This window comes from Hippocampus guttulatus, chromosome 12 (assembly GCF_054856545.1).
Source record: "Hippocampus guttulatus isolate MCC_2025c chromosome 12, RoL_Hgut_1.0, whole genome shotgun sequence".
NCBI classification, from domain to species: domain Eukaryota; kingdom Metazoa; phylum Chordata; class Actinopteri; order Syngnathiformes; family Syngnathidae; genus Hippocampus; species Hippocampus guttulatus.
The window spans coordinates 4,904,663-4,924,817 of NC_141272.1; the positions used below are offsets into that span (position 1 = coordinate 4,904,663).

The 20,155-nt window shown below is 43.9% G+C and overlaps 1 protein-coding gene across 2 annotated transcripts in view; it reads right to left on the bottom strand.

Moving 5' to 3' along the window:
• Positions 1 to 6,797: 6,797 nt before the first annotated feature.
• The window catches only part of veph1 (ventricular zone expressed PH domain-containing 1), a 41,551-nt gene continuing 28,193 nt past the window's right edge, over positions 6,798 to 20,155 (bottom strand). Inside the window, exons 10-15 of one of the 2 annotated variants that reach the window (XM_086126161.1) lie at positions 18,648 to 18,787; positions 18,389 to 18,523; positions 15,136 to 15,253; positions 10,074 to 10,210; positions 8,023 to 8,076; positions 6,798 to 7,926 (exon numbers count right to left, since the gene is read on the bottom strand). In XM_086126161.1, coding sequence (XP_085982287.1) covers positions 7,744 to 7,926; positions 8,023 to 8,076; positions 10,074 to 10,210; positions 15,136 to 15,253; positions 18,389 to 18,523; positions 18,648 to 18,787 — 767 coding nt within the window. In that variant the 3' untranslated portion in view covers positions 6,798 to 7,743. Of the gene's footprint in view, positions 7,948 to 8,022; positions 8,077 to 10,073; positions 10,211 to 15,135; positions 15,254 to 18,388; positions 18,524 to 18,647; positions 18,788 to 20,155 lie in introns of both variants that reach the window. The other variant, XM_086126160.1, reaches the window with a different exon arrangement.

A 20,155-nucleotide genomic window follows, 5' to 3' on the forward strand; every position in this document is an offset into this window, starting at 1 on the left:
TTGGTTAATTTTTTCTTCTACCACTATGAATAGATACTGCATGTACCACCAGTTTTAAGAGGCATACCCCATCCATCCATCTTCTACCGCTTATCCGGGGCCGGGTCGCGGGATCTCGTTCTTTTGGTCACGACCCATATCTCGTGAACACAGATGAGGGTTGGAACGTAGATCGACTGTTGAATTGAGAGCATCGCCCTTTGACTCAGCTCCTTCTTTACCACGACAGACCGATATAACGTCCGCATCACAGCAGACGCTGCACCGATCCGCCTGTCGATCTCTCGCTCCCTCCTGCCCTCACTCGTGAACAAGACCCCAAGATACTTAAACTCCTCCACTTGGGGCAAGATCTCCTCCCCGACCCGGGGGGGGCACTCCACCCTTTTCCGACTGAGGACCATTGTTTCAGATTTGGAGGTGCTGATTTTCATCCCAACCGCTTCACACTGCTGCGAAACGCTCCAGTGAGCGTTGGAGAGCCCTTCTTGAAGGAGCCAACAGTATCACATCTGCAAAAAGCAGAGAGGCAATACCGAGGCCACCAAAACAGACCCCCTCAACGCTTCGGCTGTGCCGAGAAATTCTGTCCATAAAGGTTATGAACAGAATCGGCGACAAAGGGCAGCCTTGGCGGAGTCCTACCCTCACTGGAAACGATTCTGACTTACTGCCGGCAATGTGAACCAAACTGACATCGGTGGTATAGTGACCGAACAGCCCGTATCAGGGGGTTCGGTACCCACACCTGGGGCCTTGCCCCCAAGGAGCTTTTTAACCACATCAGTGACTTCAACCACAGAGATAGGAGAGCCCACCTCAGGGTCCTCACACTCTGCTTCCTCCAAGGAAGGCGTGTTGGTGGAGTTGAGGAGGTCTTCGAAGTACCGGTTCACAACGTCCTGAGTCGAAGTCAGCAGCGCTCCATCCCCACTGTACACAGTGTTAGTGGTGCACTGCTTCCCTCTCCTGAGACGTCGGATGGTGGACCAGAATTTCCTCGAAGCTGTCCGGAAGTCGGCTTCCATGGGCTCACAGAACTCTTCCCACGCCCAGGTTTTTGCCTCGGCGACCACCGAAGCTGCGTTCCGCTTAGCTAGTCGATACCTGTCAGCTGCCTCTGGGGTCCCACTGGCCATAAAGGCCCGATAGGACTCCTTCTTCAGCTTGACGGCATCCCTTACTGCTGGTGTCCACCAGCGAGTACGGGGATTGCCGCCACGACAGGCACCAACCACCTTACGTCCACAACTCAGATTGGCCGCCTCAACAATAGAGGCACGGAACATGGTCCATTCGGACTCAATGTCCCCCGCCTGCCCCGGAACATGGGAAAAGCTCTGTCGGAGGTGGGAGTTGAAACTCCTTCTGACAGGGGATTCCGCCAGACGCTCCCAACAAACCCTCACAATACGTTTGGGTCTGCCAGGACGAACCGGCATCTTCCCCCACCATCGGAGCCTACTCACCACCAGGTGGTGATCAGTTGACAGCTCCGCCCCTCTCTTCACCCGAGTGTCCAAAACATGCGGCCGCAAATCCGATGATACAACCACAAAGTCAATCAGTGAACTGCGACCAAGGGTCTCCTGGTGCCAAGTGCACATATGGACACCCTTATGTTTGAACAAGGGGTTCGTTATGGACAATCCGTGACGAGCACAGAAGTCCAATAAAAAAAAAACACCACTCGAGTTCTGATCGGGGGGGCGTTCCTCCCAATCACACCCTTCCAGGTCTCACTGTCATTGCCCACGTGAGCATTGAGGTCCCCTAGCAGAACAAGGGAGTCCCCACCAGGAGTACTCTCCAGCACACCCTCCAAGGACTCCAAAAAGGGTGGGTACGCTGAGCTGCTGTTTGGTGCATATGCACAAACAACAGTCAGGACCTGTCCCCCCACCCGAAGGCGGAGGGAGGCAACAGACTCTCGTCTACCGGTGTGAACCCACATGTACAGGCACTGAGCCGGGGGGCAATGAGTATGCCCACACCTGCTCTGCGCCTCTCACTGTGAGCAACTCCAGAGTGGAAGAGAGTCCAACCCCTCTCGAGAGAACTGGTACCAGAACCCAGGTTGTGTGTGTCGGAACTTCTCTGCCTCACACACCAGCTCGGGCTCCTTCCCTGCCAGAGAGGTGACATTCCATGTCCCAAGAGCAGCCGAGGATCGGACCGCCAGGGTCCCCGCCTGTGGCTGCCGCCCAGCTCACACTGCACCCGACCCCTTTGGCCCCTCCCACGAGTGGTGAGCCCATGAGAAGGGGGACCCACGTTGCCTCTTCGGGCTGAGTCCGGCCGGGCCCCATGGGTGTAGGTCCGGCCACCAGGTGCTCGCCAACGAGCCCCACCTCCAGGCCTGGCTCCAGAGGGGGGCTCCGGTGACCCGCGTCCGGGCAAGGGAAACTGAGTGCCATTTATTTTATTTATCATTCGGGGTTTGCGAGCCATGCTTTGTCTGGTCCCTCACCTAGGACCTGTTTGCCGTGGGTGACCCTGCCAGGGGCATAAAGCCCCTGACAACTTAGCTCCTAGGATCATTGGGACACACAAACCCCTCCACCATGGTAAAGTGACGGCTCACGGAGGGGGAGGCAAACCCCCTTGAATAGATTTGAGATGCGGATATTAGTGTGCCTCGCAAAAACGCAATCAGTGAAATGCACACCAGGGGGTGCAATCGCTTCTCGTGTTTGGGGGTGAATTTCCGGCATCACTAATTGCTTAGATCAGAAAAATACGCGACATGGTCGATTTGTCTCGCGTTTAACGAATGGTGCTGGATTACAACCAACTCCATTAAAATGAGCCCACAATAGGCTGGACCTGGTGATGGAGGCAAGAAAAAAAATTGGTGTCAAGATATATCTGACCGGCTATGGTCTCATTTCAGTAGCATTATAAATTGGTGCATGCTTATTTGACATACTGGTATTTTCAGTTATCCTGTAAAGATAATCTTATCCTATGCAGTTGCTACCCCGGTCTCATGTGGTAAATGTGCTTCTTGAAGTGGTTGGATTTGCCTTGATAGGAGACAAACAGTAGTTTGACGGAGGACGGCATGTTCACAATTTGAGATGTGTTGTGCTCCATTTTGCATTTTCAAATGGTTCAGGTTTTTGATTTGAGGACCGTGACCACACAGTTGGACGTTGAGCACCTTATCTGTGCGGTAAAAAAAACAACACGTTTTTGCAGGCATTAATTTTGCTTTCAAAGACATGCAGACATGCAGTGGATCAATCCTAATAAGTCACATTAAAATGAAGAGCAGGAAGACTATTTCTTGTCAGCATTACATGATTGAGTCATACAAAATAAATAGCACATTTTTGGACGTATCAAAATGCCATTTTGTACTGTTGAAATTATTAAATGGGATGTTAAAATGGTGCCTTGGAAATTTGCCTCAGAGTTCTGAAATTTGAGGTTTCCGATCTTAGCTTTGACCTTCCTGTGTGGTGTTTTTGTGCTTGTTTGGATTTCATTGATTGAACATTAAATTGTCCATAGGGACGAAGGTGATTGAATGGTTGTTTATGTGTGCCCTGTGACTCACTGGCGAACAGTCTCGGATGTACTGCTCCTTTCGCTCAAAGATTGAAGTCACCTGGAAGGAATAAGCAGTGTTGAAAATGGGTGGATGGATGAACGTTAGGCATCGCTGCCCATCTTTAAAGCTCAGTTTTATTCTTTGGCTTTTGACTCGGCATGAGACTTATTTTAGTTTTCATGTTTTTGTGCGTTGCACTGTCTTTGTTATTAATTTTTTTTTTTGGGATGGATAATCTTTGCTCCTTGTACAGCACTTTGTATACGGTGGTGGTTGTTTTAAAGGGTTCTATAAATACAATTGAGTTGCGTTATCTCTACACCACCCCTACCCACTCACATCTGGATTTTGGTCTGTTTTACTGCCATGACCCCCACCCCCACCGCCTGCGCTTTTTAGAAAATTGATCAATCGGTCTACTTATTTGAGAATAAAGTTCCTTAACTGCTTGAATGAGTTTGGTGTGAAAGAACAGATGTGATCGTTTGAGGTGAATGAGAAGAGAGCTTGTCCAACATCAGGGACGTCTGACATTACAAAATGTTTTTCTGCCTGAATGAAGCAAAAACCCCGGTCCATACATTTTTCCATTTTCATCCATAGTATGTCCCAATACCCCACATAAGAAGTGGCCCAGCCTCCAACCCGCACACAAATTTGAGTGAACTTAGATTGAATCCAAACGGTGTGACTTTTCCAACAAAATGATGACACTGACTGAAAACTGGCTTGGATGGGGGGGGGGGGGGGTGATAGGAAATGGGCAACGTGGGTAATTTGAGCCAATGTTATGTCTGCAGCTAGCAGGGTTGCAGCTGTTGCACAAAGATTTCATGTGAAGATATTGACATGCAGTTGAATCTCCAAGGTGGAATGCCCACACAGAAAGGCTGGAGGCAAGACTTGAACCCAGAACCTCCACAATGTGAGACAGACTTGCTGCTAGATGTACCTAAAATGTACAAGAGTCTATACAGTTGTTCAATGTTTTATGATGGTGATATGCATTATGTTAAAAAAAAACCCAAAACGTTTGAGTCAATCAGCACCAAACACAGTAAATTGCACATTTGTTGAAGGCAATGTAAGGTGCTTCATGAAATGTTTTGTAAAAGATACGTTCATTAAATTTCAACATTTTCCAAATGTTCTTGTGCTTCTTTATACCAAAACAAAGGAAAGACATATTATTAATGGTCCGGCCCACTTGACATCTACCGAGGCCGTATGTGGTCCACCATGTGAAAGGAGTTTGACACCAGTGATGTATAGTAAGGAATTTATAGCCGAAAAAAACAACCATGTACAGAAAGGCGTTTTTAGCCCAAAAAACGACCATGTATAGTAAGGCGTTTTAACCCGAAAAAAAACGACCATGTATAGTAAGGCGTTTTTAGACAAAAAAAACATGTACAGTAAGGCGTTTTTCAACGAAAAAAAATGACCATGTATAGTAAGGCGTTTTTAGCAGAAAAAAACGACCATGTATAGTAAGGCATTTTAACCCAAAAACAACGACCATGTATAGGAAGGCGTTTTAACCCGAAAAAAAGGACCATGTATAGTAAGGCGTTTTTCGCCCAATAAAACGACCATGTATATAGTAAGGCGTTTTTAGCCCAAAAAAACGACCATGTATAGTAAGCCGTTTTTAACCGAAAAAAACGACCATGTATAGTAAGGCCTTTTTCGCCCAAAAAAACGACCATGTATAGTAAGCCGTTTTTAACCGAAAGAAACGACCATGTATAGTGGGCGTTTTTAGTCGAAAAAAAACGACCATGTATAGTAAGCCGTTTTTAACCGAAAAAAACAACCATGTATAGTAAGCCATTTTTAACCGAAAAAAACGACCATGTATAGTAAGGTGTTTTTAGCCAAAAAAAACGACCATGTATAGTAAGGCGTTTTTAGCCGAAAAAAACGACCATGTATAGTAAGGCGTTTTTAGCCCAAAAAAACGACCATGTATAGTGAGCCGTTTTTAACCGAAAAAAACGACCATGTATAGTCAGGCGTTTTTATCCAAAAAAAACAACCATGTATAGTAAGCCGTTTTTAACCGAAAAAAACGGCCATGTATAGTAAGGCGTTTTTAGGCCAAAAAAACGACCATGTATAGGAAGGCGTTTTTAGCCGAAAAAAACGACCATGTATAGTATGGCGTTTTTAGCCGAAAAAAACCACCATGTATAGTAAGCGGTTTTTAACCGAAAAAAACGACCATGTATAGTAAGCCGTTTTTAGCCCCAAAAAAATGACCATGTATAGTAAGGCGTTTTTAGCCGAAAAAAAACGACCATGTATAGTAAGGCGTTTTTAGCCGAAAAAAAACGACCATGTATAGTAAGGCGTTTTAATCCGAAAAAAACGACCATGTATAGTAAGGCGTTTTTAGCCAAAAAAACCCGACCATGTATAGTAAGGCGTTTTAATCCGAAAAAAACGACCATGTATAGTAAGGCGTTTTTAGCCGGAAAAAAACGACCATGTATAGTAAGGCATTTTTAGCCCAAAAAAACGACCATGTATAGTAAGGCGTTTTAATCCGATAAAAACGACCATGTATAGTAAGGCGTTTTTAGCCCAAAAAACCCGACCATGTATTATAGTAAGGCGTTTTTAGCCGAAAAAAACGACCATGTACAGTAAGGCGTTTTTAGCCCAAAAAAACCACCATGTATAGTAAGGCGTTTTTAGCCCAAAAAAAACGACCATGTATAGTAAGGCGTTTTTAGCCCAAAAAAAACGACCATGTATAGTAAGGCGTTTTTAGCCGAAAAAAACGACCATGTATAGTAAAGCATTTTTAGCCCAAAAAAATGACCATGTATAGTAAGGCGTTTTTAGCCCAAAAAAACCGACCATGTATAGTAAGGCGTTTTTAGCCGAAAAAAACAGCCATGTATAGTAAGGCGTTTTTAGCCGAAAAAACCGACCATGTATAGTAAGGCGTTTTTAGCCAAAAAAACCCGACCATGTATAGTAAGGCGTTTTTTGCTGAAAAAAACGACTATGTATAGTAAGGCGTTTTTAGCCGGAAAAAACGACCATGTATAGTAAGGCGTTTTTAGCCAAAAAAAACGACCATGTATAGTAAGGCGGTTTTAGCCGAAAAAAAAAAACGACCATGTATAGGAAGGCGTTTTTAGCCGAAAAAAACGACCATGTATAGGAAGGCGTTTTTAGCCGAAAAAAACGGTTAATTGCGATTGTAAATAATAAAAATGTAACACATACCTGTATATACAAAAAGGGTTACGTTTATTTCCGAAGTAACTGGTTTATAAAATTCCTATTTCAACATACACACACACACGCACGCACACAAAATAATTTTGGTATTCTCTATCTCAGGATACAATGACGCTAGCATGGCCGCTTGTTTGGTCTGCTTCTATCCAATCAGGGCCGTCATTTCATTCGAAATGGAGACATGGTTCAAGTTGCTCGCCACAGTTGTCCGTCCGTGGCAAAAGAATATTATTCGACAGCCAGTCCTCCGATGCTGGTATAATATGAAGATCATTTCTCGGAAATTACACTGCATACCGTCCGAGAGTCAAAACAACTCTTCATTTGGAGATCAACCAAACGTATCTGGACTAAAACGCCTACCGTATTATCCACATTAAAAGGCGCATTGGATGATGAGGTGCACCTTCAATGAATGACCTATTTTGTAATTTCTTTTTCTTATATTGGATAAGATGCAATCTGCAATGCATCCACTAGATGGCGCTAGGCTCAAGGAAATGCCAATAGGACGATCAGATGTCAGTAAAACGAATTTAATAAAGCAGCGACACAGTTGACTTGACCAACAGCAAGTTATAACATTGACTCGTTAACGTTGAACTCTCTTGCTGCTGCTCTATTTCCGTGTTCAACTGCGAAACCGATCGCCTTAAGTTTGAACTCTGCGTTGTAAGCAAGTCTCTAGCAAGGAGCCATTTTGGGGTTGAAATATTACCATAATGACCATACACAAGGCGCATCGGATTTCCAGGTGCGCTGTGAGCTTTTAAGAAAATGGAAGGCTTTTAGGTGCGCTTTTTAGTGCGGAAAATAGTAGTTTGCATCCTCTAAATCACACTTCCAACCTTTTGATTAATGAGGCCCAATAGGTGGTTTGGGGGTTTTTTTGTGTGTGTGTTTCCACTAAAGATGAAGGCGGTGCGATAAGATCACAGGTAGGTGGTGGCCTCTGTGTTCTCCCGCTCTCTGGCCTGAGCCACGGCCACGTTGATGCACTGCAGCCACTCTTCGGCGTGCTTTTCATCCTCGGCCTTCAGCACGTACGTCTTATTGTCCGTGAAGATCTCGAAGGCTCGTGGGAGGCCTCGATCTCGCCGCTTCTTGGCCACCACCTGACGGACAAATGAGTCAGCCTTAAGGGAAGTGGATTTAGAGGGCGCACTGATGAAAGAGAAGAAAAGGGATGCCTGGTGCTGCTGAGACTTTACCTTGACGCTTTGTACTTTGGTCAGCTCAATGGGAATGTCATCCAGCTCGTCCTTCTGCAAGGGAGTGCGAGTGGAAAAAAATTAATAATGGCATCGTCGTCATTTCCGCTTCACGCTGACGCATCGCTGTACTGCTTCCCGTACGTTTCAACAAGCATCGAATGATTTTACCGACTGAATGTTGAAATTTGTTTGTTGTGCAGTGCAATGTTACAAATACGCTTGCCAATGCGTCTGTAATTGTCGAGGCGGCAGATGCGCACTGTCTTTTCTTGGGAAACCAAAGTTATGTGGCGATAACCACATAACTCGACATTGTCTTTGTTGACTAGTGCTGTTGTCACCACACTGGAGGTCTTCTCGGTGTTTTCCAAAACGTACATTCATGTACCCATTTCATTATTGACTTCATGGAACAGACACGGCAGTGAATCGTCAACAATTACTCACTGGCCACAAAATTAGGTACAGCATGATAATCAAAGGCAGCGCTTTTCAAAGCGTGCCCCAACGTGCCCCCCAGAGGCCCAAAGGCAAGCTTCAGAAGAAAAAAGATATTTCCAAATATGGTAACCTAATTTTGGCTATTATACGGGCTAAACGGATTGATATTTAGCAGCATGACAGAAAAATTTTCAAACTCGCTAAGTTCCAGCTATGCTACAGCAAAATTGGTGGATTTTTAGGTCTAACATGAAAAATGTTATTTTATTGAAGCTATTCTCAAACTGGATAACATCCACAATGAACATGTTTTTTGCTGCAACACAAAGAGAGCCAGATATTTAAAAAACAAAAACAACAAAAAACTTGTCAGTGGAACCAACGAGACCCCCTCGAGCCACTGATGATAGATGCCAATGGAAATGGAGCAACATAAAATAACATTTTGTGGAATCTCACCCCCACCCCCACCCATGTGGAAAGTGGTTTCTCAACACACCGGCAAGAGCTGACAACGATGAAGTGAGAGCTGAGAACAAAGCTGGAAAACCTTTCCCATTTGTGGCTGCTGAAAAACAAAGATGGCGTCGCCGTTTTGGAATCGAAACAAGTAAGCTTCACTCTTGGATATTTCTAGAGAATCCTGCCGTGGGACAGAAACTCAACACTGACTAGTGTGAGGAACACGGAGGAGGTTCACTTCTCCGCCTGGAGAAGAATAGTCTCATATTTGACAACAAGAGATGTGAAGAGAAGAAAATACATCGGAGGTTATCGGTACATAAAATTCAGCAACCTCCAAGCGAACCATCCAGGAATGGTCTCTCGGAAAGAAAACATGAGATCCATCCATCCATCCATTTTCCGATCCGCTTTATCCTCACAAGGGTCGCGGGGGAGGGTGCTGGAGCCTATCCCAGCTGTCTTCAAGCAGTAGGCGGGGGATACCCTGAACCGGTTGCCAGCCAATCGCAGGACGCACGCATTCTTGATCACAACCATTCTTGCTCACACCTGGGGACAATTTAGAGTGTTCCATTAACCTGTCATGTATGTTTTTGGAATGTGGGAGGAAACCAAAGTACCCGGAGAAAACCCACGCGGGCCCGGGGAGAACATGCAAACTTCACACAGGAAGGCCGGAGCCGGAATCGAACCCTGCACCTCTGCACTGTGAGGTCGACGTGCTAACCACTGGACCAATAGGCCGCCAAAACATGAGATTAAAAGGCAAAATGTCTTGCTTGTTTGTTCATTTTCCCTTTGATAAACACTATCCTGGTTATTTGCTACTTGGTCGCGGAGATATCTGCTCGCAGTTACGCTGAATGTGAGAGTGACTCATATTGTTGCATCATTGCACCTTGGCCTCGGCAGTTCCCTCCGGACCGAGTCCCAAGGCCAAGATGTGTTACAGTTGACTTCAGCAGCTTCCCCCACGGGGACAACCGAGCTGATCACGGGTGGAAATTTCCACTCTTGCATATGGGTTGGCCGGCCGTGAATGACATGGATGCAGAACACTGAATCTGTGTGTATGTGTGTGTATGTGTGTGTGTGTTTGTTTGTGTGTGCGTGTGCGTGCCTCATTTTCATCATGAGCGTACCGATTTGCCTCTCCGGAAGAGCAGCTGGTTTCCCGCCAAGGTGAAGTAGCGAGTCTTCCAGCGCTTGATAAACCTCCAGCGGACCTGTTTCTCCTTCAGCTTCCCTTCGATGAGAGGCTGACCTTCCTGATTCACACCTGCAGAGAGACATCAAACGAGACCAGGAAGACATGGGTTGCACCTTAGTGCAAGAGGCAGGGTACACCCTGGCCTCACCTTTACCCCGGCTTTCAACTCAGCATGAGACTTTGCCCTTCAACTTAACGGTTTTATTTTTCACATGTTCAACTTTTATTTATGTGCAGCACTGTGTTTAGCTGTGGTTGGGGTTTTTTTTCACCTAAATGCTCTATAAATAAAATTGAGTTGGACTGAACACCAGCCAGTTGCAGATCGCATGGAGACAAGCAACCATGAAGACTGATGAATGATTTACTGTCTCCAATTAACCTAATGAGCGTGTTTTGAGGATGTGGGAGGAAGCCAGCGCACTCCAAGATCCACACCCGAGCATGGGAAGAACACGCGGACCTCAAAAAGGCAAGGCTGGAGTCGAGATTCAAACTGCCAACCCCAGAGTTCTGAAGCAGAGATGTTAAGCACTCCAGCGACGCGCTGCCCGAGTTTCATCGTTTGCTGCATGAATTAAGCAGACTCACAATGCGTGCACACAGAGCAGCATTGTCACTTTTTAATCAAAGAAAGTTCAAGGAGGAATGCCTTGTTTTACAGTTACACTTTCTAGACGGCACCACCGCACACAACCTGGACTGGTTGCCATTCAAATACAGGACACGTACACACAGACAATCCTTCATACTCACATTCACACCTGTCAACAATTTAGCCTTCGATGAACCTAACAGGCAGCATGCAACTGACACCGTGGCCACCGTGTTGCCTTGAGTGCGATGGGACAATTACGAAGAGATACTGCCCAAAATCTGCTTGTTTTCTACAAAGTACAGGGCAGTCAATTTTGAAAAAAAATTCTCCTAACAACAGATTCCGATTGCAGTTATGAAGAATCCTGGTCTTCATTTACTCACACTTCTTTTGAACACATTTTAAGAGGAAGTGTCGTTCTGAATAACAATTTGCACACACAATGGGATGACTCATGCAGCACTCGGGGAGGTGGCCTGCTCAAGTACAAAGCAGCCACATTAGAAACTACTATTACACAAAAGGCTGCGGGCTTGTCCAGGATTTGAACGCAGGACCCGTCACACCACAAGTGAGAATCACACCCATCAACCGGTAAGCAAAGTACCGCAACAATTACATTCTGGTCTGGTCACGAGTCATATGGCAACAATTGCATTCACAATCAAGTTGGAACAAAAATCCCACCTCCTGGCTGGAAGCCAAAGAAGCAAGTTTGGCACCTGCCTGAAATTTGTTTCCATGTTAACAAACGTGAACCTGGTGGTCAAATTTATGAAAGGTCAATGATTAACGTATTTTCCGCACTATAAGGTGCATCTAAAAGCATTCAATTTTCTCAAAAGCCGACAGTGCGCTTTATAATCCGATGCGCCTTATATATGGATCAGTATTCTGATTTCTTGGACATAGTATCTTAATGTCCTGTAAAGTGCTTTGTTACAGCTGCAGCGGTTGTGAATGCTGTAAATAAAGCTGTATTGTATTGTATTCCCTCTAGTGGATGCATAACACAACCTCGGCCACTCTTGAAGCTTCTATTCTATGCGCCTTATATTGTGGTGCGCCCTATATATGAAAACTGTTTTCAAGGGCAAGGTCAAGGTCATCTTTTAAAAATAGGCCAGGCATTGAAGGTGCGCCTTATACGCCGAAGCGCCTTAGAGAGCAGAAAATACGGTAAATAAAATCCCAACACATAAACATACCATGTACCGCAGCGCTCTCCCTCTCTCTCTCGCTCTCTCTATATATATATATCCATCCATCCATTTTCCGAACCGCTTGATCCTCACTAGGGTCGCGGGGGGTGCTGGAGCCTATCCCAGCCGTCTTCGGGCAGTAGGTGGGGGACACCCTGAATCAGGAGCTGGAATCGAACCCGGTACCTCTGCACTGTGAAGCCGACGTGCTAACCACTGGACTACCGGGCCGCCCTTATATATATATATATATATATATATATATATATATATATATATATATATATATACATGTTTCAGAGAGAGCTGTAAATGTGTGTATATATATATATATATATATATACACACATTTACAGCTCTCTCTGAAACATTTATTTTTGTGCATGCAAACACTTTGTTTTTCTTCTTTCTACTCCCCAATTTTGCTGCTGTAGACTGTAAATTTCTCCGGTGTCGGACAAAAAAAGGATATCTTAATCTTAATACTTACAGTATATAAAATAGTCTCCTCTCTTTCTAGCTGGCAGAAGACCAAAGGCTGACCATAACATTCAGAGACACCTAATTTCTCCCTAACTGCCTAAAACCTTCTCTTGAGAAGAAATAGCTGAAGCTGATGACTGATATTTCAGGATCTTGCACAGAAGCCAAAAACTGAGCACAGTAGCTACATTGGCCAGAAGCCAGAAGCAACGTTCCTGATTCCCAGGTAAAATAGCAGTGCGGTGAATTGTACACATTATGAGCTGTGTGAAAAGGACTTGGACTTGGACCGCCTCGCTCAACTGTTACAAGCCGAAAGTCCAAATGACTTCCTTCGAAGCTTTAATTAAAACCAAGTCCGCTGAAAGCTGAATGGACCTGACAACTCAAAGACAGATTTGCATTCCAACGGCTCATTCGGTCAAACAACCATCTCTAATGTTGGATTCCACAAATAACCTGCGGAAGACTTTGTACTTGTACAACTAGGGATGCAACGGGAAAATATTGAACCGTATGGTCCGCTCTGAACGGAACAATACACTCTTACGGAATGTGGGTTTTTTTTCAGATTTGCTATTTATTTTGCAATATTAAAGCTTTACCGGCCACTGTGTGTGTGAGTGTTTTATCACTACATTTGACCAACTGTGACCAACAAAGAAAACATTTTCTTTTTGTAGTACAGTATTATCGCAAACGAATGCTTTTGAATTGCATAGGAATCACAGATGAAACCGATTTGTTCCAACAACTGAAGTAGAACCTACAAACGAGAAGTTGTTTTGGGAACAAAATGCCTCAAATAATCTCCATCATATGTGCCGTCACGGGAGAATTAAACTCAGTGATCATCTAAAGGGTAACTTCCACTACAAGTGTGTTTCACTTACATGTTATTGAGACATACAGGAAAGCGGTACATTGTGTGTGTCTCGGTGTAATTTGTTTGACTTGACGAAAGCACATTTTATTATTTAAGCATCTCCTTATATTTTTCCAGCTGGATTTCTACGCACCCCCCCAAAAAGAAAGATGTTTTTAAATGTGAGTTTCTTTTTGAGTCATGGAAATTTAATGTAAGACCTGTCACGATCAATTATATTAATACGCCACCGTCACACCAAAAGTTGGACACCGTTCACTTGGATGACTGACACGTGACACAGTTGATGGTGGGCCTATTTTTATGCAAATGTTGATGTTTCACATATTTATAAGATGGAGACGTTTTGTGTTATTCTTAACTTGTGAATTGAGTCCAATATCTCCTGGCATGAAAAGAGCTGCTGCAAGTGAATTCTAAACCCTGCGAAATTATTGTTGCGTGGTTTTACTTTGGTTACAACAAAGCTCGCCTTGTTTCCTGTCAGCTTCACTCAACACATTTAAACTAATCCCTGTTATACAATGGTCGATAAATATTGTTTTTATTGCATCAAAGTTCTGCGATAGACTGGCCAAAAACTGCAGAGTGTACTCTTGTCCAAAGTCTGCCGGAATAGCTCCAGCTCACCTGTGACCCTGATTGAGACAAACACGATAGAATATGGATGGGATGACCATTTAAAGCACGTGTCAAAGTCAAGGCCCACGGGCCAGATCTGGCCCGCCATGTCATTTTATGTGGCCCGCGAAAGCAAATAGCGATAAGAAAATGTTTGGAGGCCAATGAAGCATTAGTCAGGTTTGACTGATACGAAAACGGTCAGCCTGTTTGGGATGAATATTGCAGAGGGGCAACAATAGTCTGCTGACTCTATTCAACAACTGCTGTTCAAATTGCTTACAAGACTTCGGCTTCCAGCTGAAAACAGAAATTGGTGAAACTAAATCATCACCCGCCTTCTTGCACGCAACCCCCCACCCCCCACCAAGATCACATGGAGTACTTCCAGAGTGAAAAAGACAAACTTTCAACATGTTTGACATGAATACAATGTCTATATTGAAAACAATTATGCCTTTGACATGACTTGCATGTGTACCATCTGCTCTCACTTTTCATACAAAAGCCTTTTGGTGAAACAGAGTCGGTCGAGGACACATGTGGACCTGTAGTCATTTGTGCATGCACACGCACTGTCAAGAAAAATGCCAAGCGGCAGCTTCTCTAAGCCCCACTCATGCAAATATATACATATAAGATTTTTTGGTTGTGCCCACTAACTTGCATCCACAACTGCTATGATTGAGCATGTAACAAATTCAACCATGACCTGTGTTCTGAAAAAAGCTCTTTGCCATACGCGGATAGAAGAATCCAATGTATAACTTGGTCTGTCTCACACACACGCACGCACACACGCGCGCGCGCGCACACACACACACACACACACACACACACACACACACACACACACACACACACACACACACACACACACACGAGCAGTCATCTTAATGCAATTCAGGGATGGAAACATGACATCATCGGGGCTAAGTGCTCTTCGAAAACGGGTCACTGGTCCAAAGTCAACTAATCAGAGCTGATTGACTGACGAAATTGATCCTTCACAAAGAACATGCTGAGTATTTTCGTCACCTGGAATATTCTGGGAAAACATTATTATGCATCAAGGGACTCGGGGGTCACCACCACACGGTTCATTGGAATGTTTTCAAAGGTGCAGTCCAAAGAAACTGACTACAATTGAGATGGCGAATAGATATCTCTTGCAAGAAATTATCCTTTGTGTGTGTGTTTGTACCTGTGGCCTTCTCGGGGTTGTTGCACATGAAGCATAACCAGCCTCCCTCTTCTTCATTGTAGCCAAACAGGTCAAAGAAGCGAACCTCCTCCAGCTGCATCTGGAGACTGTCCAGGTCCTGAAGAAGTGCGGAAGCACCAACAGAAAATGACAATTGGACTGACACCACCTCTATTTTATTTCCAACATCCAACAGCGTGGATCAACTGGTCATGCCTGCGTAGTTGGATGAAGGCATGTCCGAATCAGACCGACACATCATGTAAACATCAATGACAGAGGGACAACAATGATTATCATAATTCAAATCAACTTTCACCAACATGAATACATTTGTTATGTTATGCAATATTTGTGTTGTTGTAACATGAGTTTGTACGTGTGCAATCAATATCCATACTTTTTTTTTTTTGTAAACCTAACAGGCCCTTTAGTTCAGTGTAGCCAACGGGCAAAACTGGTTACGGAAGAGCGGAACTCGTACCAGAAGAAAGCAAAACTCAGAAAGAAATAAGATGAGAACATTAACAAAATGACAGCTCACAAAACATGAGTCTATCTTTCGGAGATGCCCATTTCTCAACATCCCACATTTACAATTGTTTCAGGTTCAATAGCTAAAAATCTCAGCTAGAAAGTAACAGGTACAAGTCCAAAGACAATAAAAGTCCTAGAAAGCAAACATGGGAACCGATAAATTACCTTGCACAGCATAATGAGAAATAAATAGTCACTAATCAACCACATGTGTTTTTGCTTCATTGATCTCAGTGCGTGTGTGTGTGTGAGTGTGTGTGTGTGCCAGGCTGACACACAGCTGGATGGCCTTGATGCACCAGATGAAGGTCCCCCTAGGCACGCTTGAACGACGATTTTAGACGAGAGGAACGTATTTGCAGTGAGACAACAGGATGTGGCTCGGAAGATTGTTTGGCTGCTGGATATCCTCAATTCACCCCATTTGGCATCTCAAGACCACCCCTACTTTTGGCTGCACGTCCTCCCTGTTTTACTAGTTTTTGATCAGGGTGATGATTGGATGAAAATTCTTTGGTGTGCAATAGAGACTGCACATGTGGACCAAGACACTACTTGAGATACAAAATCTAAAGTCCTTCTAATATTGCGATCCCACTTATTCATGAAAAGACCCTCCAACGAATTTATCCAAGTGTTATTTTAGCGCTCTTCCTCATTAGGATCACGGGCGAGAGGTGGGATACGTGATGGACAGGCCAATTAATTCAAGACACGTAAAGAAATTTATGAACACTCACATTCACCCGGGGGAAATTTCGAGTCTTCAATTAACCTGAAATGCATGCCTTTGGAATGTGGGTGGAAACCGGAGTTCCTGAAGAAAACACACGCATGCAAACTTCATGTGTAAGAGGAGATCCATGACCCGAAGCCAGGACCTTTGGCTACAAGTCAGACGTGCAAACCGCTCTCTTTCTGACAAAACATCGTTATCTCAAGTGCCTCTCCGCTCTTCCTCATCTTCCATCCTGTCCCCCCGTCTTCAGCCTTCCTCGCACCTCCTCTTCCTTCTCTACCTAACTTGATCAACAGAGCAGCTATATCAACAACAATCTCCACTCGGGACACAGGGCGGGGTGGAAAGGTGAAACAATAATCGTTAATTATCCCAGACCTCCACTCAGATCAACTTCCCTGCCGTCATGTTTTCTTTCCTCTTCCTCGACTCTCCTTTTGAAATCACTCAAGAGACTGCTTGGGCAAAAATAACACCCACTCGCGCCTACCGTTACTCCATTTCTAATTGCTATTTGCCCCCTTTTCACATTTAACTAATCTGTCCTTTCTGCCGCAGAAGTTTTCAATTTTGTCATTAAACTGCTGAGCTGACTCCTAAAAGGCAGAACTTCAATTTCAGAGGCCCGAAAAGTCCCCAAAAGTCTCTGCTTTAAATCTCGCTGTCGATAATACTATTCCTGTCACACGGGATGCCGTTGCTCACTTTTCCTCCCTCCCCTTTCTCTCTTGATATGTTTTACATTTTGAAAAAACAGCTGAAGATTTATTTTTCACACCCCACACATAGATAGGAACACTTCACACAACAAACATGCATGTTCCCACGGGCTTCCATGGACACACAGTACTTTCCTTGAGTACATGAGCAAAAGCAATGTGCTGTATCATGAACATTTGGAAGGAAACTGTACAAAAAGTAAAAGTTCAGCATTACAAATCGCATATGGCCAAACCACCGTGGCACACTCCAAAACTAAGGCCAACCCCCCTAAGGCCAAATAAATACATAAATAATAAAAAAAAAAAGAAAAGAAAAAAAACCCACTTCAAATTAATCTCAGTCAAAATTATGCCGGACGTGATGACAAGGAGCAGAGAAAAAAAAGGCAGAATTTTGTCCTAATTCCACCATGTTTTGCGCAGGCACGGCCCACTCAAAAAGCCTAAAAAAACAGCGCCACCTAACAAATGATGCCCACACAATCTTCTAACGGTAACGGCAATCACGTGAAAAAAAAAAAACCTAACTAACGGACAAAACGCTACTGTTGGCGCACACTTGTTTCGGCATGCAAAACTGAGTGCCTTGAATGTCATTTCGCCACCAAAGTGGTCGATCCTCTTCCGTGTGAGAATGAAAGACCCCACACGCAAGTCAGCTGTTTTTGTAAAAAGTTCTAAAAGGAGTAAGCAGAAAAATCCTAAAAAGTCATGTTTCGGCTGATCCAATTTAATTAAGGCAAAAGCTACTTCAACACTTGTTATTTAAAGCAGGTTTGAATTAGTTGTGATCCATGTTTTGTTTACATCATAACACAGTATATATTGGCTCATTTGTGTGTGTGTGATTATATATGAAGAATTGAATTTGGGTGGTCATATCCAAGTGTGCGTTTGGGCTCCATATGGTAACCGCGGCAGCTGAGAAGAAAATAACTGCTGTAATATTTTTCTGAGCAACCGCTTAACTTGACACTTCAGGACGACACAGCATGGCGCCGACACATTTGAAACTTGTGTCCACACTTGGGGGGGGGGGGGGGGGAAACGTGTTTGAAAAGTGTCAAATGATAAATGGGGATTTAGCAGCTGACCTCATCGCCGCTGTCGGTGCCACCAGAATTCAGCACGATTTATCACAACCGAAAGGAACAATTAGGATAAAACTGACCCATTTTTTTCGACATGTGCAAAAAGGTCTCTGTCTTTGTGGCATGTGCTGCAGCCAGACTCGCCGTAAATCGTGCTCAAATACCTTTCTGTGCGGAGTGGCGTGTTGCGTCATTGCCATGTGGAAGCTGTGAGCTCCTTTGAGTTGAGTCTTGCCCCAAAGTGAAGCCAGCCTCTGAACGCATTCATCTCCAGAACTTAGTGGAACTTTGGACTTACTCTACAAGAGACAAACATTACAAGGAATGACGTAGATGGTGGGCAGAATTTGAACCGAGGCGTATAGATGCAGGTGGAGACTTGTAGCTTGACGAATGTGTTCTTATTGAGGCGTTTCGATGCACCTGTAGATGGAGCAGCATGATGTGTATCCAAAGATGAGGCCGGCGGCTGCTCAGGCAAAAACTGGACTTTGTGTACAAGCAGTAATGACCCTTCAGGGGACAGGAGAACGACAGCTTGGCCACACAGCCTCTGTTTGATTCTGCCATAAAATAATATGCAATGCCATTAGTTGTGTCTTGGTGAGAAGAGGATAGATAAATGAGAAGACACATTCAACATGACAGGTATCCATTAGGGCTTCGCGATCGTGAAAAAAAAATATTAATCACGATTCGAGACATTTTAGGTCATTCTGCATGAACAAAAGCCTTTGCCGTGGATCCATATGATTATTTTTCAATGACACAGCAATGATAGAATGCACAACAAGGCCGTGGAGCTAATACTGTTGAAAACGGCACTAAACCCCTTTGTACCAAAATAAAAAACACAAAACTTTATATAACAGAAGATGGTGCATGTGAAAGTGGAAGCCATCAAAAGTGAGTTTTTCATTTCTGAATTGTTTCTCACATGAACTGTAGACCTCTTTTTGCTTCTAAACAAAGTGACCTGCCAGGAGTAGAGTTTAAAAGCACATACTACATTAATATCACACCCCATTGTCCTTAAAACACGCAGTTCTCTCATGGGAGCTTGTCATAAAAGGCGAGCCATTCATCCGGTATGCAAATAGTACCTCCATATGCCCTCTGCAGGCTCACTGTTCAGATTGGGGGCGAGTGATTTAATATTTGCTGAGCTCTGGTGGCTCAGACCCCTTGTTAAAAGCACACATGTTCAAATTAAATTACATCTCAGAAGAGATGAAATCACACATTGATGCCCTCTGGATGGTATTAACATTATTATGAAATAACTTGGAGTAATAAGTCTATGTCTGGTTGAAGCTTAAAATTCAATGATGGAATGCTGAGTCGTAAATACTGCTGCATTTTTTTTTATGCGGGTATGGTCGAGGTAATATTTTTTGGGGACGAATGCAGTGGGTTAACATGGTTAAAAAAAAAAAAAAAAGAGAGAATAAGATAAAATATAAGGCTTTGGCTTTTATTCACGTTGTGGGGGGAGGGAGATGGTGTTTTATATGACACACCAGAAGGTGACCTGCTTTTTTATTATTTTTTTATGTATATACTGTATATTTTTTAATATTTTGTTAAAGTGAGACTGATAGGATGCTAAGGGTGCAGTGTGCACTAACATAAAAAATATATAATATCAACAACACAAATCTTTTCCCCCCCCATTTCCCCCCTACACCCCTCGTGGTTGACTTGAAACGAGTCCGCTGGCTACCAGTTGATCGCGATTTCTACACTGCATTCACATTGACATGCTAATATTTCCAGTCCTTTTTTTAATGTGATTAAGAACAGATTTGGTTGGGCTATCTGTCTGCTGCTCAGTGTTTTCTTTTGTGTCAGTGTTAATACAATTGTAAAAAAAAAGTAATTTTTTTTTGAAAACTTCAATATTATTATTATTATTAGTTGTAGTAGTAGTA